Genomic DNA, 26707 nt, shown 5'->3' with positions numbered 1-26707 from the left:
GTCAGGGCGTGCCCGGCGTGGCCCGGCCCGGGACCGAGCCCGTCCCCATTGTCACCGCCGGCTGGGAGGGGGGGGGGCGCGCGTACTCGTGCACGGCCCTCGTGCCCGCGCTCACCCACCGGCCTGAGTTCCTGCACGATGGGCGTGCACGAGCACCAGCTGAGTGCTGCGAGGCAAGGAACTACAGATGCTGGTTTACACCGAAGATAGACACAAAATGCTGGAGTAACTCAGCGGGACAGGCAGCATCTCTGGAGGAAAAGGAATGGGTGACGTTTCGGGTCGAGAACCTTCTTCAGACTGAGAGTCAGACAGGGGAGACTAGAGATATGGAAGGGTAAGGTGTGAAAACGACAGGTCAAAGCAGACGCTGCTCAAAGGCAATGACAGATAGACTGACGGGAGGGGGCGGGGCGGGGGCGGGGCGTCGGGAGGGGTCGGGGCCGGGGCCGGGAGGGGGCGGGGCGCCAGCACATGCGCGGCTCTGGAACTTTGAAGGGGTTGCCTCGCCATTGGAGGGATGCGTTAGCGCATGCGCGGCGCTCGAGCCGGAGCCCGAGCCGTTGTCGTCCGCCTGGCTGCGCCCAGGAGCGCGAGCGAGGAGAGGGCACGGGTGAGGAGAGCGCTCAGGTGGGTGTCGGCCGACGCGCTTGCCGACCATTCCGTCCCATTCCCCTCCTTCCCATCACGATGCCGCGGATTACATGAGAAAAAAACACGCCGGATTTGACAGGATTTTTTTTTTTGGGGGGGGGGGGGTTCCTGCCAATAAATCTGTGGATGTCAGAATATAGACCTTTACTTCGAAATTTAAGTAAATCGATGGTGTGCCCTGTGATCAGGTAGTTTATTTTATTTACAACAAGTGAACACTTCACCTGTGTGATCTTCCAAGAGATGCATCGTCTTAAAGACGAGGAAACCTTTGAGTCGCCGACAGATGTTTGTCCTTAAAGACGAGGCGAGGGCCTGTGCTGTGTCACTGTATTTGATTCCCCTCCCTCCCCATCGTATTCATAGTGTGAAAATCAAGTCATTTCCAGAATAGTTTGTATCGACGTTTCAGCACCAGTGAATTTCACATGATGAATGTTTCATGCCGAGGATGCAAACCATGGTTTTAAATTTCAATTTCCGTCTACACAATCCCTCCCTACCTATGTCCAAAGCACCTCACACACCTTTCATTCTTTCAATCACTTCTGTTTTCCAGGCCCCCACTACCTCATCTTTATTATGGATGTTCAGTCGCTCTACACCTCCACCCCCCACCAGGAAGGTCTTAAAGCCCTCCGTTTCTTTTCGACCGCAGAACCAGCCAATTTCCGTCTACTATTTCTCTTCTCCGCCTAGCAGAGTTGGTCCTTTCCCTCAACAACTTCTCCTTTGACTGCTCCCACTTCCTCCAAATCCAAGGCATAACTACGGGCCCCAGCCATGCCTGCCTCTTCGTAAGGTACGTCGAACAATTGCTGTTCCAGACGTACACTGGCCTATCCCTGAACTCTTACCTCTGCTACATTGACGACTGCATCAGTGCTACCTCCTGCACCCATGCAGAACTCACTGACTTCATCAACTTGCAACAAAATTCACTTGGACCATCTCTGACATCTCCCTACTGTTTCTAGATCTCACCGTCTGCATCAAAGGAGACAGATTATCGACTGACATCTATTACCACCCCACTGACTCTTTGCTACCTAGACAGCACTTCTTCCCACCCTGCTTCATGTAAAGACTATCCCTACTCCCAATTCCTCCGTCTACGCCGCATCTGCACCCAGGATGAGGTGCTCCACAGGTCATTGGAAATGTCCCCATTCTTTAGGGAATGGGGGTTCCCCTTTTCCATTATAGATGAGGCTCTCACTAAGGTCTCCTCGATATCCCGCAGCTCCACTCTTGCTCCCCCTCCCCCCATTCATAACAGGGACTGAGTCCCCCTTGTCCTCACTTTCCATCCCAACAGCCATTGCATACAGCACAATATTTTCACCACCTCCAACTTGATCCCACTATCTTGATCCTACATCTTCCCATGTCCACCCCTTTCTGCTTTCCGTTGAGACCGTTCCTTCGGCAACTCCCTGGTCAACTCGTCCTCTGCAACCGCAGGAGATGCAACACCTAGAAACATAGAAAATAGGTGGAGGAGGCCATTCGGCCCTTCGAGCCAGCACCTGTCCCTATATCTTCCCCCATCGACTCCGTACAAGTACCCCGACAGTCTTTTCAGGTGAGGCAGAGGTTCACTTGCACCTCCTCCAACCTCATCTACTGTATCTGTTGTTCCAGGTGTGGACTCTTGCATATTGGCGAGACCAAGCACAGGCTCAGTGATCTTTTCGCTGAACACCTCCGCTCAGTCTGCATAAACCTAACTGAACCCCCGGTTGCTCAAAACTTTAACTCCCCCTCCCATTCCCACACTGACCTTTCTGTCCTGGGCCTCCTCCATTGTCAGAGTGAGGCCCTGTGCAAATTGGAGGAACAGCACCTCATATTTCGCTGCCAGGCAGTATGAACATTGACTTCTCTAACTTAGTTAGGCAGCAGGCAATGGAGGCCAATTCACTGGATGTTTTCAAGAGAGGTAGATTTAGCTCTTAGGGCTAACGGAATCAAGGGATATGGGGAAAAAGGAATGGAGTACTGATTTTGAGTGATCAGCCATGATCATTTTGAATGGCAGTGATGGCTCGAAGGGCTGAATGGCCTACCTCTGCACCCATTTTCTATGTTTCTAAATGTGTGTTTCTTTTGTGTTTACAACAGTTAGATATGTCGGAGCATACTGCATCCACGTGGTATCACTGTGTCATATGTTTAACCATAGCACCTTCCTATTCCCATTATCAAGATTAGGACAACAATACTTTTTATATTTATGTGCAGGAAGGAACTGCAGATGCTGGTTTGAACTGAAGATAGACACAAATGCGGGAGTAACTCCGCGGGACAGGCAGCATCTCTGTAGAGAAGGAATGGGAGACGTTTCATGTCGAGTCCCTTCAGGAGGGTCTCAACCCAAAACGTCCCCCATTCCTTCTATCCAGGGATGCTGCCTGTCCCACTGAGTTACTCCAGCATTTTGTGCCTTTTTTCGTATTTACCTTTTATTTCCAATTTCTGGTTTCTTAGTCAGGATGTAGAAGTTAGTGGAGTTACAATTACTAAGGAGAAGGTGCTTGGAAAGCTGTAAGGTCTGAGGGTGGATAAGTCACCTGAAACAGATGGACCACACCCAGGGTTCTGAAGGAGGTAGCTTTAGAGATTGTAGAGGCATTAATAGTGATCTTTCAAGAACACACAAAAATCCAGCAATTTTATATGGGAGTAAATAATAAGAACACACAAAAAATAACAAAAAGGACGAAAAGACAGACAGACCTTTGGTGAGGCTGCCATCGCTGACTGCGCCACCCGGTGGATTATTTTAAAGTAATTAAATTAAAGTAGAAATTTCAGTTGTATCTGAGACTTCTCATCCTAAGTCTTGACTTTTGGCAACGACGTGTGTGAAAAACATCTTGTATCTTCTACCATTTTGTCACAGCTACCTCTTTGAAGTATATCTTGAAATATTAAGTATGAAGAATATATTAAATATTCCTGAGCTTAATTAACTTTAGAATCATTGCATATTTTTTGTCTACGTAAAGATGAAGTACTCTAACAATTGCTTCTAATAAGCTACCAATTTCTCCATGCTCATTCTCGAAAGCAAAAATAGCTTTAAGTTCTTTTGTTTTAGTTCTTTGTTTTTGAGTGGATTTGAGTGTCACTGAGGCCAACACAATCCCTCTACTTCACCTGAAAGGACTGTCGGGGTCCTTGGATAGAGTCAGGGGAGGAGTTGTAGTGACAGGTGTTGCATCTCCTGTAGTTACAAGGGAAAACTCTGTCCAAGGACCCCGACAGTCCTTTCAGGTGAGACAGAGGTTCACTTGCACCTCCTCCAACCTCATCTACTGTATCTGCTGTTCCAGGTGTGCACTCGTATAGCAGCGAGACCATGCGCAGGCTCGGCGATTATTTTGCTGAACACCTCTGCTCAGTCTGCCTGGACCCATTTAATCTCCCAGTTGCTAAACACTTTAACTCCCCCTCCCGTTCCCATACTGACTTTTCTGTCCTGGGCCTCCTCTACTGTCATAGTAAGACCCAACGCAAATTGGAGGAACATCACCTCATATTTCGCTTGAGCTGCTTACAGCCCAGCAGAATGAATATTAACTTCTCAAACTTCAAGTAACCCTTGCTTTCCCTCGCTCTCCATCCCTCCCCCATCCTAGTTCTCCGACTAGTTTCAGTCCTCCTGATTAAATTTTACTGATTGTATGTCTTGTTGTCACCTTCCCCTCAGCTAGCAATGATCCATTCTACATTTTCTTTGAATTTCGTCCCCTTTGATTTCTCATTTTCACAGCTAACCCTTCCTTGCCTCTACGTGTCTCCCACTGTCTCTCAGTATGAAGAAGGGTCTTGATATGAAACGTCACCCATTCCTCCTTCCAGAGATGCTGTCTGTCCCGCTGAGTTTCTCCAGCACTTTGTGTCTATCTTTGGTGTAAACCAGCATCGGCAGTTCCTTCCTACAAGGGAACAGGTTTAAGGTGACAGGGAAAGGTTTAAAAGGGGTGTGAGGGGCAACTTTTTCCGCACAGAGTGTGGTGAATATAGAACAATTTGCAAGAGAAAGTAATAGAGATGGATACAATAATGACATTTAAAAGATACTTGGTATAGGAATGCTCGGAGGGATATGGGCCAGATGCAGGCAAGTGGGACTGGCTTAGTTAGGCAACTTGGTCATCATAGCTCTGTGACTGAAGCATTAAAGACTGCAGTTGTTAATGGAGAAAATTGGAATTTAATTAATAAAAGGAAGATTTAGAATTTCTGTAATAGGAAGATCTGCATTTCTACAAAGCATTCCTAGTTCCTAAACGAATACCAGGAACGGCTCTTGGGGAAAGATTGGACAAGCTGGACTTTATGTGCTGGAGTTTGATAGGATAATCTGCAGCATACAGATCCCAAAGGATATTGCCTGTCAGGAGAGGATGGGACTGGGACTCATCCCAGGAGAGGATGGGACTTTAGGTTTTTAAAAAGGAGATTGCCCATTTAAGACAGATGAGCTAAAATCTATATACTAAAACTCTCATTTGTTTGTTTGTTTGTTCCTGAACTACAGCCGAAACGGTACACGATAGCGCAACAATTTTGGGCTCACCTTACACACCGTCGTCTCTTTGGTGCTAATGGAAGAAGTTTCATTGAAATCGGTGTTATATTTTAAAAGTTATTCACATTTTTAAGTTTAAATCTATCTCCGAGGGAGGTGGGAAGGGAAGGGGGGTTGAGGGGATGGAGTGGGGGGGATGGGAAGGGAGGGAGGTGGTGAGAGGGGAAGGGGGTTGGGGGGGAGGGGATGGGGAAGGGAGGGGGGTTGAGGGGATAGAGTGGGGGAGGGGAAGGGAGGGAGGGGTGAGAGGGGAAGGGGTTTGGGGGGAGGGAGGGAGGAGAGGGGGGGGGTGGGGCAGAGAGGGTGTTGCACCAAAGCAGGAGAGATTTGGGCCCACTTGGTCTAGTTATTTTTTTTATTGCTTTTAAGGCCGAGGTAGTTAGATGACAGGTGAGCAAAGAAATGAAAGTCCCATATTTTCCTTTATCCCCTTCACCCTTTTGTCTCCATTTTACCTCTAGCGTTGGTCACTAACTCCATCAGTCTGCCAATAAGCCCTTCACCTGTATTCACCTATCACTTGCCAGGCTTTGCTCATCCCCCACCTGTCTTTTCCAGCTTTCTACCCCAATTTTTTTAATCTGAAGAAGGGTCCCAACCCAAAATGTCATCTGTCCATTCTCTCCTGTAATGGTGCCTAACGTCTTTTTAATTTTTTTAAAATATCCAGCATCTGCAGTTATCCAGCATCTTGTATCTCTAGCCTGTCATCATAATTGGCTGATGAATAGATTGTTTGTGAAATAGTGCAAGCAGCTGCTTTTGGTCAAGCAGCAATCACTTGCAATTGTGTTGCATCATTCACAGAAAATGCTGGGACAATGTTAAGAGTCAATCACTTAAAAGACACTAAAATCAGGAATTTTAAGAAAGCTTCTAAAGATGGGTGAAATAGTGAAGGGAATCAAGATGACTGATGGCTTTTGTCATTGTTATTTAGAAAACCGTGTCGCTATACCTAATGTTGAGTTGGAGATTGGAGAGCTGTACATTCTTTAGAAGAGCAATATATCCATATTTCTCAACTGGCAAAAGATATACTTTCCTGGAAAACATGGCTGGGCAAAATAATTTATGGTATTTTGGTTAAAAAATAGCCCAACTGTCCACACATATGCAAAATATTTTTGTAAATCAAAGACTTCTACACTATCTGTACAAAGAAATACATAACCAAAATATCTAAATTTTATTTTGCCCAGCCATTCCATTTTACAAAATTTTACTCTTTACAAAATATTTTCTAGGAATTCTTCCCTCATGTAAATCAACAAACTTGTACAAAGTCCTGTGAATTATTTGAATTATATATTCTAAATATCTTGCATGTAGTGGCATTGAGCAGTTATTTTGTATATAATTTTAAATTTCTCCCGGCCCAAAACACCTGAGAACAGTGCTTTCGTCAGGCCACCAACAGTACACGCTCAGTCAGCGTGGGGCGTCCCTTTCAGCGGCTGCTGCTTTTCCTTTTGCTTTGTCTGCTCCCCTGCCATTGATGGTGCAGACCAGTAGCATTGGCACCTAGTTTTAAGGTGCTGGAGTAACTCAGCCGACCTAATCATCCAGAGATGCTGTGTGACCCATTGAGTTCCTCCAGCACTTTGTGTCCTTTTGTGTATTAACCATCATCTACAGTTGTTTGTTTCAATTGTATACAATGATACTACTGTACTGTTACGGCAGACAATCTGCAATAACGCACACCAATCCCCCCCCCCCCCCCATGGTCCGTTATAACGAGGGTTTACTGTATATCCATTCTCTCAACTAAGCCCATGTACAGTTGTTGCTAACCTCTTTCCACTACCTCAATTAACTCAACTGCATAATTGTCTAAATCATAATCATAGATTTTTTTTCTTAATTTGATCAGATGACAGCAGCAACCAGAAACGAAGTGCTTGGTCTTTATCGGAGAATCTTCAGAATAGCAAGAACATGGCAATCACTAACAGGCTTAACAGATGACTCTTCAAAAGAAAAACAATACATCGTCATGGAGGCCAAAGCATTATTCAAAAAAAATAAAAATGCAAGTTAATAGTTTTAATTTATTAATTTATTACATTTAATTTATATGGGGAAAGATGCATTGCCACCCATGCCTTTTTGATGGTAGGGAGTGAGGAAAAGACAACTTAATCAATTTTAATCTGAGTTTCATATGTTTGATTTTTTTGTGCAAGCTGTAATACATCGTGCAATCTTATACAAACTCCATATTAGTTTGATGTTGAGGTCAGGTTGTGTAGAGTGGTTCAGGAACCTGGTGATTGAATGGAAGAAGCAGTTCTTGAATCTGAAGATGTTATCGGGCTCCATCTTACTAATGGTAGCAGTGAAATGAGAGAGTGGCCAAGATCATGTGGGTGTTTGATAATATTAGCAGCCTTAAGAAGGCAAGATTCAAAATGGCAATTCTCTGTGTAATATTTCAGAATCTATTGTACTAATGTATGGTATGATTTGATGGATAGCTTGCAGAACAAGTATTTCACTGTATCTCTGTACACTTGACCATAAATAAACCATTGAGGCAGGGCTTGTAATCCCTTCGATAGTGGGGAGATCAATACCTATGATGAATTGGTCAATGTCCATCACTTTCTGTAGCCTCCTTTTTTCTTGGGGATTTGAATTACTCAATCAGGCCTTAATCAACTAATCAATATGTTCTCTACTGTACACCAGTAGAGGTTTGATGGAGTATTCAGTGATACTTTTACGAGGATGTTGCCAGGACTCGAGGATCTGAGCTGTAGGGAATGGTTGGGTAGGCTAAGACTTTATTCCTTGGAACACAGGAAGCTCAGGGGTGATCTTACAGAGTTGTTTCAGACCAGGATGGGAATAGATACAGTGAATGCACAGAGTATTTTACCCAGGGTAATGCAATCACGAACCAGAGGACACAGGTTTAAGGCGAGAGGAGCAAAATGTAATAGTTACCTGAGAGGCAACTTTTTCACTCAGGGTGGTGGATCTATGGGATGAATTGCCAGAGGAGGTAGTTGAGCCAGATACAGTATAACAGCATTTAAAAGACACTTGAACAGTATGCGGATAGGAAAGGTGCAGGGGGATATTGGCCAAACACGAGCAAATGGATCTACAGTCTGTGGCAATAAATTTCACAGATTCACCACTCGCTGGCTAAAGAAATTTCTTCTCATCTCTTTTCTAAAAGTACATCCTTTTATTCTGAGGCTGTGCCCTCTGGTCCTAGACTCTCCTACTAGTGAAAACATCCTCTCCGCAACCATTCTATCTAGGCCTGTCACTGTTCGGTAAGTTTCAATCAGATCCCCCCTCATCCTTCTAAACTCCAATGAGTACAGACCCAGAACTGTCAAATGCTCATCATACATTAACCCCATCACCCCGGGATCACTCTTGTAAACCTCCTCTGGACCCTCTCCAATGCCAGCACATCCTTTCAGATATGGGGCCCAAAACTGCTCATAATGCTCCAAATAGATTCTGATCCTTATAAAGCCTCAACATTACATTCCTGCTTTTATATTCTAATTCTCTAAATAAATGCTAACATTGTATTTGCCTCTCTTGTTACTGATTCAACCTGCAAATTAAGCTTTTGGAAGGCCTGCATCAGCACTCCCAAGTCCTTTTGCACCTCAAATTTCGGAATCTTCTCCCTATTTAAAAAATAGTCTATGCCTTTATTCCTACTACCAAAATGCATTACTAATACCATGGGCTCTCATCTTGTTTAGCAGCCTCACATGCGGTACCTTATCAAAGGCCTTCTGAAAATACTTACGTTGTTCAATGTACTTGAGACATTTTAAAGTTGCAACTTAGAACTTTTTTGTTTAAAGCTGAGGTAGTAATTGAATAGTTTGTGCCCACCAAGACCTGCTGTATCTCCCAGTTGCTAACCATTTTAACTCCCCATTCCCATTCTGACCTTTCTGGCTGGGGTCCTCCTCCATTGCCAGAGTATGGCCACACATAAACTGGAGAAATGGCAGCTCGTATTACACTTTTAGCCTGACACCCAACAGTATAGTAATTGAAATCTCCAATTTTATGCAACTAACCAACAACCCCCTCAACCCCCCCCCCCCCCCCCCCCCCCCCAAAGTAAGATTGAGAATCCCAAGATGTTCTGTAAATATATCAAGCGAGATGGTTGCCTGGGAAACATGTGGGGGCCAGTGGATATGGGCGAGGTCCTAAACAAATATTTCTCATCTGTATTCACAATAGAGAACGATGTGGAAGATAGTTTGGGGAGGAGAACGTGGATAATCTGGAGCATCTCAGTATTAAGGAGCAGGATGGTATTGGATGTCAAAGAATGCATAAAGGTTGATAAATCCCCAGTGTCAGATGGGATCTATCCCAGGTTGCACCTCAGGGAGGAGATTGGTGGCACCCGATGGAGATCATTACATCCTTATGAGCCTAAGGTGAGGCGCTATAATATAAAGTTATAGAATAATGAATATAGTTACTTAATTTTATATAGGTAGCCTGCATAAACTGGATTAAGTATAGGCCGCTGAACCTAATGTCATTATTTTGGAACGATGAATTAAATTGAATTGGATTGAATGATACAGCTTGGAAACAGGCCCACCAACTTCATGCAGACCATCAATCACCTGTTCACACTAGTTATTCCATTTTCTCATCCACTCCCTACACTGTCGTCTTCGGGATGTGGGAGGAAACCAGAGCACCCAGAGGAAATCCAAGCAGTGACAGGAAGAATGTGCAAATTCCACACAGACATCACTCAAGGTCAGGATCTAACCGGGTCTCTGGCGAAATGAGGCAGCAGCTCCTCCACTAGCTGTGCCTCCGTGCAGTTTTATGGATGTTAGTAAAGCTTTTGACAAGATCCCACGTGGTAGGTCGGTTCAGAAGTAGTAAGCACGTGGAATCCAAGGCTAATTGGATCCAGTGATGGAAGCATGTTGTTTTAATTGACATTTGTGAGCAGTGGAGTACCTCAAAGAATGATGCTGGAACCATTGTTGTTTGTGATATATTATGGCTAGATGTGAATGTAAGAGGTAAGATTAGCACGTCTGCGGATGACACGAAAGTTGATGATGTGGATAGCGAGAAAGGTTATCTAAGGTTACCGCAGGATATAGATCAGATGTAAACTTGGGCGGAGTATGGATGGTTGGAATTTAAACCCAAAACTATGATGTGATGCATTTTGGGAAGTCAAATCGGGGTAGTACATATATAGTGACTGGTAGAGCATGAAGAAAAGTTAATGAATAGGAGGCCTTGAGGTTCAAGTCTAATTCCTTGAAAGTGGCAAGAACTTGTGGATAGAATAGTGTAGAAGGCTTGCGGTATGCTTGATTTCATTAGTCTGGGCAAAGAATATTAAAGTTGGAACATTGTGTTGTAACTTTACAAATCATTGTTTAGGCCACACTTGCAGAACTGTGCAATTCTGGTCACCACATCATAGAAAGGATATGGTTGTACTGGAAAAACGGCAGAGGAGATAGACCAGAATGTCCTCTGCCTCTTGCCACTGAAAGATTGGTTAGGCTAGGCTTGTTTTCCCTGGAGCAGAGGGGACTGGGAGGTGACATGATCAAGGTTGTTCAACCCAATGAATGTTGAATTCTCCAACTTTAGGTAACCTCTACAAAGCACCTACCCCCTCCCCTGAGGCCTGGCTGACCTTGCACGTATCTCCCCTTCCACCTACATTGCTTCCCCTCGCTACACAATTGACACATTGTCAATCCCAACTTCACAATTTGTAACTCTCTAATCCTTTTGTCTCACACCTTATGTGTTTATCTCTGGCCTTTGTGCAACATGTCTGCCTATCAAAACCCTCCCTCGCCTGTGTTCACCTTTGACCCGCAATGCTTTGTCTTGCCCCTCCACTCTTCTAGCTTTCTTTCCACTCCCCCCACCCCTGCAATATGTCTGAAGAAAGGACCCAACCTGAGACGTCATCTATGCAACCGCAGAAGTTACAACACCCGTCGCTATACTTCCTCCCTCAACTCTGTCCAGGGACCCCGACAGTCCTTTCAGGTTAGGCAGAGGTTCAGTTGCACCTCCCCCAACCTCATCTACTGTATCTGTTATTCAAGATGTGGACTCTTATACATCAGCGAGACCAAACGCAGACTGGGCAATCGTTTTGCGGAACACCTTCACTCAGCCCGTGTAAACCAACTTGATCTCCTGGTTCTGGGCACTTTAATTCTCCTTCCCATTCCTACACAGACCTTTCTCTCCTTGGTCTCCTCCATTGTCAGAGTGAGGCTAAATGCAAATTGGAGGAACAGCATCTCATAGTTTGCTTGGGCACCTTACAGCCCAGTGGTGTAAATATTGATTTCTCTCACTTCAGGTAGCCCCAGCATTCCCTCTCTCTCAATCCCTCCCCCACCCAAGTCGCACTAGCTTCTCATTTTTACCCCAAAAACAGCTTACAATGGCCTGTTTCCTCTGAAGAAGGGTCTCGACCCGAAACGTCACCCATTCCTTCTATCCAGAGATGCTCCCTGACCCACTGAGTTACTCCAGCATTTAATGTCTTCCATTACAATTGTATAATGTTTGAGTGTCTTGATTGACCTGGTAAAATTGTGACAATTCGGTACATGCCCCACAGAACGTCAAAATGAGTTTCAAAACTGAATAAATAAGACCTTTTTTTCCAGTGGCACAAGGATGGTAAGCAACTGGGGAACTAGTTCCTTAGTCTGGTTCCAGTGGGCATTAGTATTGCAGAAATAAGGAACTACGGTTGCTAGTTTACCAAGGAAAGACACAAAATGCTGGAGTAACCCGGGGGTCAGGCAGCATCCGTGGAGAACATTGATAGGTGACGTTTTAGGTCGGAACATTTCTGATAGCTGATAGCACTAGTATTTAATATCCACATGGGATGCTTATGATACTTTGCCAAATATTCATCAACAAAACCTGCAGATGCCCGTATAGATGCATGTTAACATAAATGCATAACTGGGTGTGAGCATACAGTACTCTCCATAATGTTTGGGACAAAGACCCATTGTTTATTTATTTGCCTCTGTACTCCCCAATTTGAGATTTGTAATAGAAAAAATCACATATGGTTAAAGTGCACATTGTCAAATTTTAATAAAGGCCATTTTTATACATTTTGGTTTCGCCAAGTAGAAATTGCAGCAGTGTTTGATTTCAGGGGACCATAATGTTTGGGACACAGCAATGTCATGTAAATGAAAGTAGTAATGTTTAGTATTTTGTTGCATATCCTTTGCATGCAATGACTGCTTGAAGTCTGCGATTCATGGACATCACCAGTTGCTGGGTGTCTTCTCTGGCGATGCTCTGCCAGACCTGTATTGCAGCCATCTTTAGCTTATGCTTGTTTTGGGGGCTAGTCCCCTTCAATTTTCTCCCGCATATAAAAGGCATGCTCAATTGGATTCAGATCAGGTGATTGACATGGCCACTCAAGAATTGACCATTTTTTAGCTTTGAAAAACTCCTTCGTTGTTTTAGCAATATGTTTGGGATCATTGTCTTGCTGTAGAATGAACCGCTGGCCAATGAGATTTGCGGCATTTGTTTGAACTTGAGCAGATTGAATGTGTCTATACACATCAGAATTCATTATTCTATACACATCAGAATTCAGCAGTTGTATCATCAATGAAGATAAGTGAGCCAGTACCTTCAGCAGCCATACATGCCCAGGCCATAACACCCCCACCACCATGTTTCACAGATGAGGTGGTAAGCTTTGGATTTTGGGCAGTTCCTTCTCTCCTCCATACTTTGCTCTTGCCATCACTCTGATATGTTAATCTTCGTCTCATCTGTCCACAAGACCTTTCTCCAGAACTGTGGTTGCTCTTTTAAGTACTTCTTGGTAAACTGTAACCTGGCCATCCTATTTTTGCGGATAACCAGTGGTTTGCATCTTGCAATGTAGCCTCTGTATTTCTGTTGCTGAAGTCTTCTGCGGACAGAGGTCATTGGCAAATCCACTCCTGAAGAGTGTTTCTGATCTGTCGGACAGGTGTTTGTGGATTTTTCTTTATTCTTCTGAGAATAAGAGAATTCTTCAGAGAATTCTTCTGTCATCAGCTTGGAAGTCTTCCTTGGCCTGCCAGTCCCTTTGCGATTAGTAAGGTCACCAGTGCTCTCTTTCTTCTCAATGATGTTCCAAATAGTTGCTTTTTGTAAGCCTAAGGATTGGCTGATGTCTCTAACAGTTTTATTCTTGTTTCTCAGTCCCATATGGCTTCTTTGACTTTTATTGGCACAACTTTGGTCCTCATGTTGATAAACAGCAATAAAAGTTTCCAAAGATGATTGAAAGACGAGGAGCTGAGAGCTCTCTTATACCTGCATTAAGGAGGAAATTATTACGCACCTGAGCAATTACAAACGCCTGTGAAGCCATGTGTTCCAAACATTATGGTGCCCTGAAATGGGGGGACTATGTATAAACACTGCTGTAATTTCTACACGGTGAAACCAAAATGTATAAAATTGGCCTTTATTAAAATCTGACAATGTGCACTTTAACCACATGTGATTTTTTTTTCGATTACAAATCTCAAATTGTGGAGTACAGAGGCAAATAAATAAATGATGGGCCTTTGTCCCAAACATTATGGAGGGCACTGTAGGTCTTACCTTTTTATTCTCTCTCTTTGAGCCTGAGCAAACCATCTAACTTCATAATCTCTCTATCAGCAAGCCTGCCTCATCTCCATTCCATCTTGTGCTTCTCTTGCTGGTTATCTGTTGCTACTCTCATCTATTCTTTTCCTATCTAAATTGCTAACTTAATGACCCTGATGCCTTTCCCTCTTAAATTTGCTCAGCACAAATTCTGGCAATATCTTAACTTAGTCTAGATTGGTAATACTTTAAATTTGATCCACCTTGTTTATTTTTATCTCTTCAGCCCTGCTACCTCCAATATTCCACATTCCTCCATTTCCATTCTACCATTATTATAAGCCATGCCTCTAGCTTACCTTGTCTCCAAAACTTCTTTTCTAAATCTCAGCGTCTTTAATTCTCTCTCCGTCATTAAGACATTCCTTAAAACATATCTAGCTTGATGTAAATCTTGTTGTATGATAGCTGATGCACGTTTGGGAAGTTTTACTTTGTTAACAAGGCCATCTGTTCCTGATATCAATTATAATACACCTTATTGGAAAAGGGTTATGAAGATTTAGAATGTTTTCTTATTATAATTTGCATTCATGTAGCAGCTATAACATTGAAAAACATTGCAAGGCATGATTGTGAAGTATAATAATTGAGGAATGTGCACAGTGCATTTGGGAATGAGTCACCAAAAAACAAGTTAAAAAAAGTTAGGATTTAAGTAAATTCATAAAGAACATAGAAAAGGCTGCAAATCATTTTTGAAGGAAAATGAGAATAATCCATTCCACCATGTCTGAAACTTTGATTTGGACTGTTTCCATTTAAATTAACGTTAATTTTGAACATAGACACGAGGATCTGCAGATGCTGGTTTATATAAAAAAGACACAAACTGCTGGAGCAACTCAGTGCAGCGTCTCTGGAGATCATAGATAGGCAATGGTTCCAGCTGGGACCTTCAGACCCTAGAGATAGTTTTGAATAGTTATGTTAACTCTTATGAATGTCTGGTTTATATATAATGATCTGACTCAAAATCATAAATCTGACACAGGTTGGCCTGTAAGTAAAAGTTTCAATTTTGATCATTTGTTTATAAATATTTGTACATTTTAGGCCAAAATTACTTGAAACTGAATTGTCTTCCGTGCAAGTTATCGTTAAAAAATCTTCCTTAACCTGAAGGGAGGTTATTATTGCAGGTTAATATGCGTACATTTATGGTAGCTTATAATACATTTTGTCAGTTTTCATTACCTCTGAATAAAATGCTTTTGCAGTTAACAGATGCAGAAGCAATTAAAAACTGCATAACGGAATGCCACACAAGGATAGAGATGGGTAAGAAGAAGAATTTAAAAGTTCATAAATATTTTAATGGTAATTTTCTTAGAAAGATAACCTAACTTTGATCTTTGATTTCATCCACAGGATTACATTATAGAATTCCTTATCCAAGGCCTGTAAGTTCCAATCTTTACATTATACATGTATCCTGAAATGGGTTTATTAAATAAATCAATGCCTTGAAGTAAATATGCTGAACTTGGGTGTTAACCTTCCATAAATCTCTACTCTTCTGATTCTAGGCAAATCATCCCCAAATTGAATTGCACGACTATACTGGAAGCTATGCCTTCACTTATCAAGGCTCCAATTTCTACAATTCCCATTCTAAATCGCTCTACTTCAGTTGCAGGTTTTAAAATGCTCCTCTTTAGTCCTCTGTTGTCATGTGACTTGGTATTTGTTTAACAACACTCCTGTGAGGTACTGTTTGCTTCATTAAAATCATGGTATAAATTGACACTTTTAAATCACCAGATGCCACGTTGTACATAACCACTTAAATGGGTACTCTCTTCAAAACAATTTAATGAAGGATATTTTATATTTAGATGTGACGTGATGGATTTTTGATCATTTTAAAGAGTGTAAAAATAGGTCTGAAAGCTTAATTTTCCTGGTGGTATTTGCAAGTCTGGCATCTATGGAATTAATCTCCTTTAAATGCTTTTTTTGGAGAATTCTGGATCGTAGACCCAAGCTTTAGAGTAACTAAAACTAAACGGTCAATTTATAACTTGTGTAAGAATCTTCCTACTAATTTGCTGCAGATGTCGGGTTTTATTTGGAGATGTTGCAGTTGCTTTGCTCATTAGTCTTGTTCAATCAAAGTGTTCTGACTAAATACGTTTTTGATACTGTCAAGTTATTGGACACAGATTTGTATTCAAGATATTAAATTTCTCTATATCTTCCTGTTAGTTTGTACTTGGATTGCTTTGTCTACATTTATAATGGTATGACTAGAAAGGTATTTCATTTTGCCAATATACAAGAATTAAACACACTAAAGTTTTATTCCATGTAATACAACTTGTTTTTCCTTTGCAAGTTTGAATAAAATATAAAACTATGATATTACCAAACTGATTACTTTAAAAAGCATATTAATCATTTAACCTATAGCAGTAATAAATGGGATATTCATCACCCTCTGCATGGCAGATGCAGTTTAATGTGGATAAATGTGAGGTTATCCACTTTGGTGGTAAGAATAGAAAGGCAGATTATTATCTGAATGGTGTCAAGTTAGGAAAAGGGGACGTACAACGAGATCTGGGTGTCCTAGTGCATCAGTCACTGAAAGGAAGCATGCAGGTACAGCAGGCAGTGAAGAAAGCCAATGGAACGTTGGACTTCATAACAAGAGGAGTTGAGTATAGGAGCAAAGAGGTCCTTCTGCAGTTGTACAGGCCCCTAGTGAGACCACACCTGGAGTACTGTGTGCAGTTTTGGTCTCCAAATTTGAGGAAATATATTCTTGCTATTGTGGGCGTGCAGCGTAGGTTCACTAGGTTAATTCCTGGAATGGCGGGACTCGTATGTTGAAAGACTGGAGCGACTAGGCTTGTATACACTGGAATTTATTGAAACATATAAGATTATTAAGGGATTGGACATGTTAGAGGCAGGAAACATGTTCCCAATGTTGGGGGAGTCCAGAACCAGGGGCCACAGTTTAAGAATAAGGGGTAGGCCATTTAGAACAGAGATGGAGAAAAACCTTTTCAGTCAGAAAGTTGTAAATCTGTGGAATTCTCTGCCTCAGAAGGCGGTGGGGGCCAATTCTCTGGATGCTTTCAAGAGAGAGTTAGATAGAGCTCTTAAAGATAGCAGAGTCAGGGGGTAAGGGGAGAAGGCAGGAACGGGGTACTGATTGAGAATGATCAGCCATGATCACATTGAATGGTGGTGCTGGCTCGAGGGGCCGAATGGCCTACTCCTTTGTCTATTGTCAAAGATAGAGCTTTACTATTAGTTTCAACTCTTGACTGAATGAGGTTGCCTGGAAGATTACTGAATTTTCACTTCAATCTCAAAATATTTGTTATTGTCAAACTGACATTTTGGTAGATGTTAAAATAATTGGTACAGAAAACTTGTAAAGATGATAGTTCGGAATTGTAAAATCATATTTTTAACTTTAGGTACATCTTATCTTGGACTTAATCTCGTTCATGTTTATTTACAGATACATTTACCTCCTATGGGACTTGCTGATAAAAAAGGACGCAAGTTTAAAATGCAAGAGAGGCTGAGGAAATTTGCCAAACCAGTGTACCTGCAGTCACATGAGGAAATTGAGTAGTAACACTTAAACATTTTTGATTGTGTGAATATGATTTATTACTTAAGTCCCACTGTCTTTTTAAGTACTAAAATTTCTATTATGAAAATCCATAGGGTACAGTAATATTTTTAAATTAATAAATACCCATTGGAATTGTCTTGAGCAGAATTATTTTTAATTTTGTTTTTTGGGATATTGAACAATTCTCTCAAAATAAGTACTTCGTGAAAAATAGAATGGCATCCTTCTATGCTTAATTATGGGCTTTTTTTGTTGCCTCTTTTGGGTATATTTTGTTAGAAGGAATGGAAAAATCAAAGTTGCACATCATTCCCGAGTCAGCTTAATTAAAACCCCTATTTCCCATCTCAAATTATATTTGAGAGAGTCATGTTAGACTACCTCCTGGATATCCGCATTCTGAGTGTCAAGCTGCTCCCACGAATCCTTTGGGTGACGAGTTCAAGATTTTGGTTTAACAACAATGGAAAAATTAGCTTGAATGCTTAAACTGAGATTTTTGTCATGGCCCAGATAGGGAATTAAACATAAAGATATTACCATGTACTTATGTCCCGTGCTCCTCCATAATGGAGTTTCTCCATGGAAGATGGAAGGGTGGATATCTAAGAATGTGGGCTAGCCTTAATGTTTTTTGAGTATTTAATGTGACAGAAGATTTCATTGTTCGGAAATATTAGTGTTTTAGTGAATATTATAATTGTAACTTTATTTTCCTTTGCAATTCAATAAGATTTTTTGAACCTTTTTTTATTACTGCTTGCAACAAATCCCTTTGTAAAGTATGGTATTTTGCAGTTTAGATGGCATTGAGTCACATAAATTAATGATCAAGATCACCAGATTCAGGATAATACTTTGACTTCAGCACACTATCCAGCACTGACTAAGAACAATTGACTTTTATGGATTAGTGGTTTTAGTTAGAGAACTGTCATCTTCAACAACACATACAGATAAAATGCAATATTGGGACTTTCACCTACAGATGTTCAATGGCTTATTGGAAGTATCTTTACCTTTGCAGTATTACCAATCTAATCTTCTATTGACTGATCAAACATGTCTTCTTCAGTAGGCATGGCCTGCATTTTATTATTTTTCTATTCTGAACAGTATGACCTGAAATGCCCTGAAAAATTAGTATCTATTTTATGCTTATCTTCATACGATCATAAGTGATAGGAGCAGAATTAGACCATTCGGCCCATCAAGTCTACTCCACTGTTCAATCATGACTGATCTATCTCTCCCTCCTAACCCCCTTCTCCTGCCTTCTCCCCATAACCTCTGACACCTGTACTAGTCAAGAATCTATCTCTGTCTTAAGTATATCCACTGACTTGGCCTCCACAGCCTTCAATGGCAAAGAAGTCCACAGATTCACCACCCTTTGACTAAATAAATTTCTCATCTCCTTCCTAAAAGAACGTCCTTTAATTCTGAGGCCATGACCTCTAGTCCGAGGCACTAGTGGAAACATCCTCTCCACATCCACTCTATCCAGGCCTTTCACTATTCTGGTCCCCCCTCATTCTTTTAAACTCCATTGAGTATAGGCCAGTGCTGTCAAACGCTCATCATATGTTATTTGTTATATAACCTACTCATTCCTGGGTAATTTGGTGATTGTTCTAAGTTTTCATTAGTGAGCAGTTTAATGTGAGTGTGCCAACATTTCGATTAACAATACGGCTGGGATGAAATAAAAGGGTTTGATAAATGATGTGATTGTCTCATTCTCCATAACACATGGAGAGGTAGATCTACGTCAACATCACATATCTTGAAAAGTGAAGGCTTATCTGTGAGACTGCATCTTCCTTTGCTTTTGTTAATATGTTCTGTCCTATATTTACTCTGCCTAATTAAAACACATTTCATGAGTTCAATGGCCTTTTACAATAAAGACGCAAGGAACTGCAGATGCTGGAATCTTCAATAAAATATTTTGCTGGAGTAACTTGGCGAGTCTGTGATTGAGATACAGATTGTGAAAGGGCATAGAGGAGTCCAACTGAATTTGAGGGCAGGATGGAAATTAGTGGTGAAGTTGATGAAATCAATGTTCCTCACGGGTGCAGGAGGCTGCTCCAATGCAGTCCTCTATGTAGTGGAGAAAGAGTTGAGGGATGGTAAAAAGTAAACATTTGAAACAAGGATTGTCTGAAGTAACCAACAAAAAGGCAGTCATCGCCAGGCTCTATACAAGTGTAGGCACCATGTCTACACCTTTGTCTTGAAGAAAGTGAGAGGAGTCAAAATAGACGTTGCTGAGACTTACCATAGTTGTATTAATGCATTGGACCATTTGGACACTAAAAATGTAAATGATTGACTCCAGCTCAAATTGTGTGTCCCTTTACAACTGGATCACCTCAACTTGTGTGACCTCAACTAGAGTTCCTGCCTCTATTCACTGTATACGTATGACAGTGTAGCCGGACACAGTTCCACCTCCATCTTTAAATTTGCTGATGACACTTCTGTTGTTGGACAAATATGGGTAATAATGAGTCAGAATATAGGAGGGGGATTGAAAAGCTGATTAAATGGTGCCAGAACAACAACCTTGCTCTCAACGACAGTAAGACCAAGGAGCTGATTGGTGACTTAGAAGAGGATGGCTGAGGATTAACGATTGTATCTTCATCGATGGGTTGGTGGTGGAGAGAGTCAATAGCTTCAAGTTCCTGGAAGTGCATATCTCTGAAGATCTATCCTGGACCCAGCACATTGATGCAATCATAAAGAAAGCCCATCAAGGCCTCTACTTCCTTAGAAGATTGAAGAGATTCAGTATGTCAACAAATACTCTCTTGAACTTCTACAGCTGTACCATTGAGAGCATATTGACATTGCATCATGGCCTGGTTCGGCAAATTGAATGCGCAGGAATGAAAAAGATGACAAGTGGTGGACACTGTCCAGTCCATCATGTTTACTGACACCCCTCTCCCCAACCACACTGGTGGGGAGACACCCCTCTCCCCAACCAGATCCTATCATTTCACTCCTGTTGTGGGAAAGAATGGACAGTAGTCTGAAAACCATGACCTCCAGGTTCAGGAAAAACCTTCAGCTTCTTCTTAACAATCATCAGATTATTGAACACTACAAACACCAACTAATCTTTGAACTACGAACTGTCTTGGTTGCTCTAGGGACTTGGCGCTTTTGTTTTGTTTTGCACTAATATTGTTTTTTTATTTATTGCCTTTTTTTGTTTCTTTCATTATATTTATTGAGAACTTTGTATACAGACATGTTATGCTGCTGCAAGTAAGAATTTCATTGTCCCATTTCAGTATAAATAACAATTAAACACTTGACTCTTGATTCTGTTGACTCTTAATGAGGGAAATGGTCAAAATTTAATTTGGAGCTTTGCGAATTGCCACTTTGTTATAATTACATTTTTGCTTATCAGGTGACCTAATCCATTGTTTAAATTGGGACGGTTAAAATTAATTTATAGTTATACAAGTATATACTGTGAGAATATTCTATGATAAAGTCAGTAGTTGGCTTTGCCACTTCTATCATGAAGATAAAAAAATATATGTACTAATAATCCAGTACAATCTCCCCAAAATCCATGTTTTAAAAATGAGCAATAACTTTATTGTCCAAGATATGATGACCTCAAAGTATATTTCCAAGCTAGAAAAAGTATTTTGTTTCATTTGAGCCTAGACAAATAATCCTGGAGTACTTTTGTACTGTCACCCTCCAATAAAAGCAAAATGTAAATTTCAAAGTTCATTTTTTTATCAAGCTTTGACAATCATGCTTTAAAATTAAGAGTGCTAAATTAGTCCAGAGTGTGCTGTCTTTATAATGATGTTGCCTACTCAGATAGTTTGCTAGCAAATTTCACACCTTTCAAATGGCAGCTAATGTAGTATTCAGTTTGAAACTTTAAACATCTTTCTGATAATGTTAATGATAATGATGTGCTTCACATTAATACTGACCCTGTTTCTTTAAACACCGATTATTAGTTGTCAGCATCTAACTGCATTTTAATGTCTGAAACTGTGCCTTAGGATAATAAACATTGAACATAGAACATTGAACATCCACAGCAGAGGAACAGATTCTGTTGCTCACCAAGTCTGTGTCTACTTGTACCCTGCTATTCCCTTCCTGTTCATGTATTTTTTAATGTCCTTAAACATCGCAACCGAGTCTGCTTCCAACACACATCCTCGCAGCATGTTTTGGGTTCCTTTGTGTTAAAGAAAAATGTCTTGCACTGCTCCATTAAAAACCTCCCACTCATCTTAAACTTACGCCTCTGGTATTTGACTTTTCCATCCTGGGACCAAGACTTCGATTATCCTGTATATGCCCCTCATAATGTTATATACTTCTATTTGGTTTCTTCTTAACCTCCAGACCCTGGGAAATAAGCCAAGATGGATTTCTCCTTATAGCTAATATACTCCAATTCAGGCAATATCCTAACAAACTATCTCTGCACCCTTTCCAAAGCCTTTACATCCATCCTGTAGTGTGTTGACTAGAGCTACACACAGTACTACAAATGTGGTTGAACTGAAGTTTTACATGTGGCTTGCCAATTTTTTATACTAAATGAAAGCAGGCATGCCATGTGCCTTGTTTACCACACTTTTCACTCATGTTCCCAGTTTCAGTGACCTATTGGACTTTCACCCTGAGATCACTGATCAATATTCATAAGTGTCCCGCCATTTATTATGTACTTTCCTTATGCATTTCCCCTCCCAAGATACATAACTTCACACTCATGGAGTCATACAGGATGAAAGGCCCTTATCCCCAACTTGCCTATGCTGACCAAGATGTTCCATCTACACTAGTCCCACCTGCCTGCATTTTGCCCCAATCCTCTAAACCTTTACTATCCATGTACCTATCCAATATTCTTTTTGATGTTGTTGGAGTACCTGCTTCAGCTACCTCCTCTGACAGCTTGTTCCTTATACCCAACATTCAGACAGTTACCCAAAACTTATTTTCTATGAAGAAACAAAGAAGACAAAGTGCTGGAGTATCTCGCATGTTGGGCACGTGGATAGTTGAGTTTTGTTTAAGGTCATGTGTACTGAGGTACAGTGAAAACATTTGTGTGCTATTCATTCAATGAAAAGACTATACATGAATACAACCAAGCTGTCTGAGGTGCACAGATAATGAATAAAGAGTACAACCTTTAGTGCATGTAACATTAAAGGTAGATGGGAGGTCACTAGCTGACGAGAGGACTGTTCAGTTGCCTGATAACAGCTTGGAGAAACTGTCCCTGAATCTGAAGACATGTTTTGAAAACCTATGTACTTCTTGCCTAATGGAAGAGGGGAGAAGAGGGAGTGACCGGGGTGAGACTGGTCCTTGATTATGCTTGCAGCCTTGTTGAAACAGCGTGAAGTATAGATGGAGTCAATGAAGGGAGGTTGGTTTGTATGATGGACTGGGCTACGTATACAACTCTGCAATTCTTGCAGTCTTGGATGGAGCTATTCCCAAACGCGGTTGCGTAATATCCCAATAAAATGTTTTTTATGGTGCATTTGTAGAAGTTGGTGAAGGTTGTTGGGGACATGCAGAATTTCCTAAGCCTGCTAAGGAAGTAGAGGCGTTGGTGTGCTTTCTTGGCCAGGGATGTGTTGTTTCATTATCACTCTGACCTCTGTTGGTACGGAAAAATTGAGAGGTTCTGGAACCGAGGATAGCAAAAAAACGGTGTTCAACCTGTATTTAAATACCTTTCTGAACCAAAAAGCAGTGCATTACTTGAATACCAGCCACAATTCAGAAGAAAGTTTAAAATCATCTTTTTGTTGCTACTCTCCTTAATTGGTTATTCATTGGGCTGCAGGCATGCTTCAATTTCCAACATTTGAACAGCTCTACATTGTCGAGAATCCTGAAGATAAAGGGATTCAGCAAGATTTTAGGCAAGATACTAGCAAAGTTTGCCTGGCATTGCACGTTGAAACAGCCTAGATGCCCACAAGCTCTGAAACTCCATGTGAATACGGATGCCCCAAACATGGAAACTAGCAGTGGAGTATGAATCTTCTGGATTTACTGGCATGTTTGCTGGAAGATCCATCCGCATGCACGAGTTAGAGCTGACAAGGAACGGCTGCATAAACCACTGCAAGGAACTTATTCTAACTTCAGTGTATTTGAGTCATTCAGTACGTTTACCATTTAAATTGTTTTACCAATATTTAACATTGGAACAGATTGCCAGCAAAGCCACGGCTTAAGCTTTACTTGTACTCGTTTTGTTTTGTATCTGCCTCACGGCTTAGACTTCTTCTGGCATATCCATGTGATAATAATGATGTGCACAGTTGGCCCACACCATTTTGGACCTGATTTTTGCTTTTTACTTCATCTTTCCACTGATCAATTGGGTAGGTGCCAACTAATAAAACTGCATCTGCAAGTTCCATACCAATGAAGTAGAATTTCAATCGTGTTCATTTGTACCAAATAGAATCAGCAATGATTTGTATGCAGCTTCTCAAATTTATTTCTACTAACTTTATTGGTGCATAAGGGAGAACATTGATCATATTACTATACAATAATCCTGAATTCTGGATTAGCAATATAGAGCTGTGATTTGCAAATGTTTTTAAGAGAAGGAAGTTTCTTCTTACCCAGCCTCGCTTTTGCATGACGCCCAACCCAGAGCAATATTTATAACTTGCTACCAATTGGATTAAAGGGGTTAAGTGGTGTTGCAGGAAGATCAGAGACGGGAATACTTGTTAATGATTTCTGTTAGTGATAGTCTCCGGATAATAACTTCTTAATTTGCAGCTGACAAATTGGAAATAACTCTATTTCTATTCCTAACATAGTCCATTCAGTGTGTGCATTAAAATATTCAATGCCTGGAGCTCAAAGGCCAGACAGTGCAAAATAATTGAATTAGATCTTGTCCACAAGATATGTGTCCCAGTTTCACAGAAGTCGTGTGCAGTTTGTACAAAAATGTTGCAAACAGTATTGGCTGAATATTGTTTTGTGTTACACCTTTTATTTTCTTTTGTTCACAAATATTAAGTGATGTGTTATTGTTAATAACAAATTCATCTCAGTAAATGGTGTGTACTAATGTATTATTTGACAAAAAAATTATTTGCTTCAACAATGTGAATAAACATAAACAGTCGTGTTTTTGGAGATTCAACAACTAGAAAATCTAGTCATCCAGTTGACAAAGAGCTGCCACACCACGATTTATCCAGTGACGTTCCAGTTGATCAGAGGAAAGCTCGATTGAAAGAACATAATTTGTTGAGTGGCCAGTTGTGGATAAGGTACCTCTGCGAGCACTGGTCTTGTAGACTGGACAGAAATAGATATTTTCATGCAGGAATGAAGCATTAATTCCTGGTTTAAGCCAGATAATAGGCATAACATCAAACAAAAATTTGGGAAGTGACTCTCCAATAACCATCTTTACCATGTCCCATCGAGCACCTTCCAAAAATAATCCCTTAACATATGCTCCATCATTTGGTTTTTGATCCAAATTTGTTTCTTCTCTCATTACCTAGAAAATAGCAAACAACTATTGGTTAAAATTTTTGGCTAACAAGACATTTGCTGGAGTCTAATATTGTACTTGCATAATAATGAGAAAATGTTATATAGTAGAAAATAACATTTTACTAAAGGTTTAATTTAAATAATGTATTGATTAAATAAATAAACATAAACATTATCACAGCTATAAATCTTGAAGAAAAACAAGTTATACACATATGGAAGGTTCACTGCCTTTAGAAGCAGTGATTGATGATCAATATAGGGAATATCTGACCCTTGTACACTGTATCCAGATATTTGCTAGCAAGTTCAGGATTCCCAGATATGTGGAAGCAAATGTGAGAATACCAAACATGTTGAGAGCTTTTCACCAACACTAGTTCGTGCGAATTTCAGCAATGGAACTATAAAGTTGTTGAAATTCACACATACCTGTGATGGGGAATTGAATCTGAGAAGAGCGCTATTAAAAGAACCTAATTTGCTGAGTAAGAAAATAACTGCAGATGCTGGTACAAATCGAAGGTATTTATTCACAAAATGCTGGAGTAACTCAGCAGGTCAGGCAGCATCTCAGGAGAGAAGGAAGGGGTGACGTTTCGGGTCGAGACCCTTCTTCAGACTCTGAATCTGAAGAAGGGTCTCGACCCGAAACGTCACCCATTTCTTCTCTCCTGAGATGCTGCCTGATCTGCTGAGTTACTCCAGCATTTTGTGAATAAGTACCTTATAATTTGCTGAGTGGTCAGTGTGGACAAGGTACCTACATTAGATGGGTTTTATAGACTGGAGAGCAATAGATATTTTCATGCAGAAATGGGGCACTAACACCAGGAATGGTATAGGAAATAGGCAAGCTGTGTAGGATTCCCTGGACCATTCCCCTCGGTAACACGTATCTCTCTTTGGATATCGTTCGGGGAGGGAGTGATTGACCTTTCAGAAGACAGCAGCAGCTGGGTCTGTAGCACTGTGATGGGCTTTGAAGGTCAGCAGGGAAGGATGGAGTCATGGAGAGCGATAATGATCAGAGACTGAAGAGTTAGGGTGCGAACTGGAGATTCTGGGGTCTCAAACAATACATCAGGATGGTGTGTTGCCTCCCAGGTGCTAGGGTCAAGAATGTTTCTCAGTGATTGTAGCACATTGTCCATTCGACATAGGAGCAGAATTTTGTCCATCAGGTCTGCTCCGCCATTAGATCATGGCTGATCTATTTTTCCTCTCAACCCCATCCTCCTGTCTTCTCCCCCAAACCTTTGACACCCTTACAAATCAAGAGCAGGGTGAAGGACATTATCTATACGGACTTTAGCAAGGTCTGGCATGCAAGGCTAACCTGGAAAGTTAGATCACATGAGATCCAGGGATAGCTAGCTAATTGGATACATAATTGGTTGATGTTATAAAGCAGAGGGTGATTGTCGAAGATTGTTTTTGGACTGGAAAACCTGTGACTTGGCATGCCACAGGGATCGGTGCTGGGCACATTATTATTCATAGTTTATAAATGATTTGGATGAGAGTGTACAAAGCATGATGAGTAATTTTATAGATGACACTAAAATAAGTGGCTATCCTAAACAAGAAAT

At 41.1% G+C, this 26707-nt stretch overlaps 2 protein-coding genes across 11 annotated transcripts in view; one reads left to right on the top strand and one right to left on the bottom strand.

Annotated features, from left to right (window-relative positions):
- Positions 1 to 53: 53 nt before the first annotated feature.
- Positions 54 to 24686, top strand: lyrm1 (LYR motif containing 1). Of its 10 annotated transcripts, XM_078418287.1 has the most exons (7): positions 490 to 630; positions 5204 to 5294; positions 7131 to 7289; positions 15178 to 15238; positions 15329 to 15360; positions 15487 to 15596; positions 17436 to 17692. In XM_078418287.1, the coding sequence occupies exons 2-7, from the start codon at positions 5271 to 5273 to the stop codon at positions 17500 to 17502; spliced, it is 453 nt and encodes a 150-aa protein (XP_078274413.1). In that variant the 5' UTR covers positions 490 to 630; positions 5204 to 5270; the 3' UTR covers positions 17503 to 17692. The 10 variants fall into 10 exon arrangements, with proteins under 10 accessions (XP_078274409.1, XP_078274413.1, XP_078274407.1 ...); XM_078418281.1 differs by lacking the exons at positions 15487 to 15596; positions 17436 to 17692 and adding an exon at positions 23422 to 24686 and having other exon boundaries at positions 15329 to 15387; XM_078418285.1 differs by lacking the exons at positions 5204 to 5294; positions 15487 to 15596; positions 17436 to 17692 and adding exons at positions 1214 to 1456; positions 23422 to 24686 and having other exon boundaries at positions 15329 to 15387.
- The window catches only part of dnah3 (dynein axonemal heavy chain 3), a 174413-nt gene continuing 172063 nt past the window's right edge, over positions 24358 to 26707 (bottom strand). Inside the window, exon 62 of the mRNA XM_078418267.1 lies at positions 24358 to 25119. Coding sequence (XP_078274393.1) covers positions 24766 to 25119 — 354 coding nt within the window. The 3' untranslated portion in view covers positions 24358 to 24765. The remainder of the gene's footprint in view (positions 25120 to 26707) is intronic.

Source organism: Rhinoraja longicauda, chromosome 21, assembly GCF_053455715.1.
Source record: "Rhinoraja longicauda isolate Sanriku21f chromosome 21, sRhiLon1.1, whole genome shotgun sequence".
Classification (NCBI taxonomy): domain Eukaryota; kingdom Metazoa; phylum Chordata; class Chondrichthyes; order Rajiformes; family Arhynchobatidae; genus Rhinoraja; species Rhinoraja longicauda.
The sequence above is the reverse complement of the archived record's forward strand: the minus strand, read 5'-3'. Positions and strand labels throughout refer to the sequence as shown.

Excerpts from the sequence above, each read along its gene's own strand:
- lyrm1 (XM_078418281.1), top strand. The coding sequence starts at position 5,271 with ATGGAAGAAGTTTCATTGAAATCG. Across the intron at positions 5,295-7,130 it reads AAGAAGTTTCATTGAAATCG|ATGACAGCAGCAACCAGAAA; the intron begins GTGTTATATTTT and ends TAATTTGATCAG. Across the intron at positions 7,290-15,177 it reads TATTCAAAAAAAATAAAAAT|TTAACAGATGCAGAAGCAAT; the intron begins GCAAGTTAATAG and ends ATGCTTTTGCAG.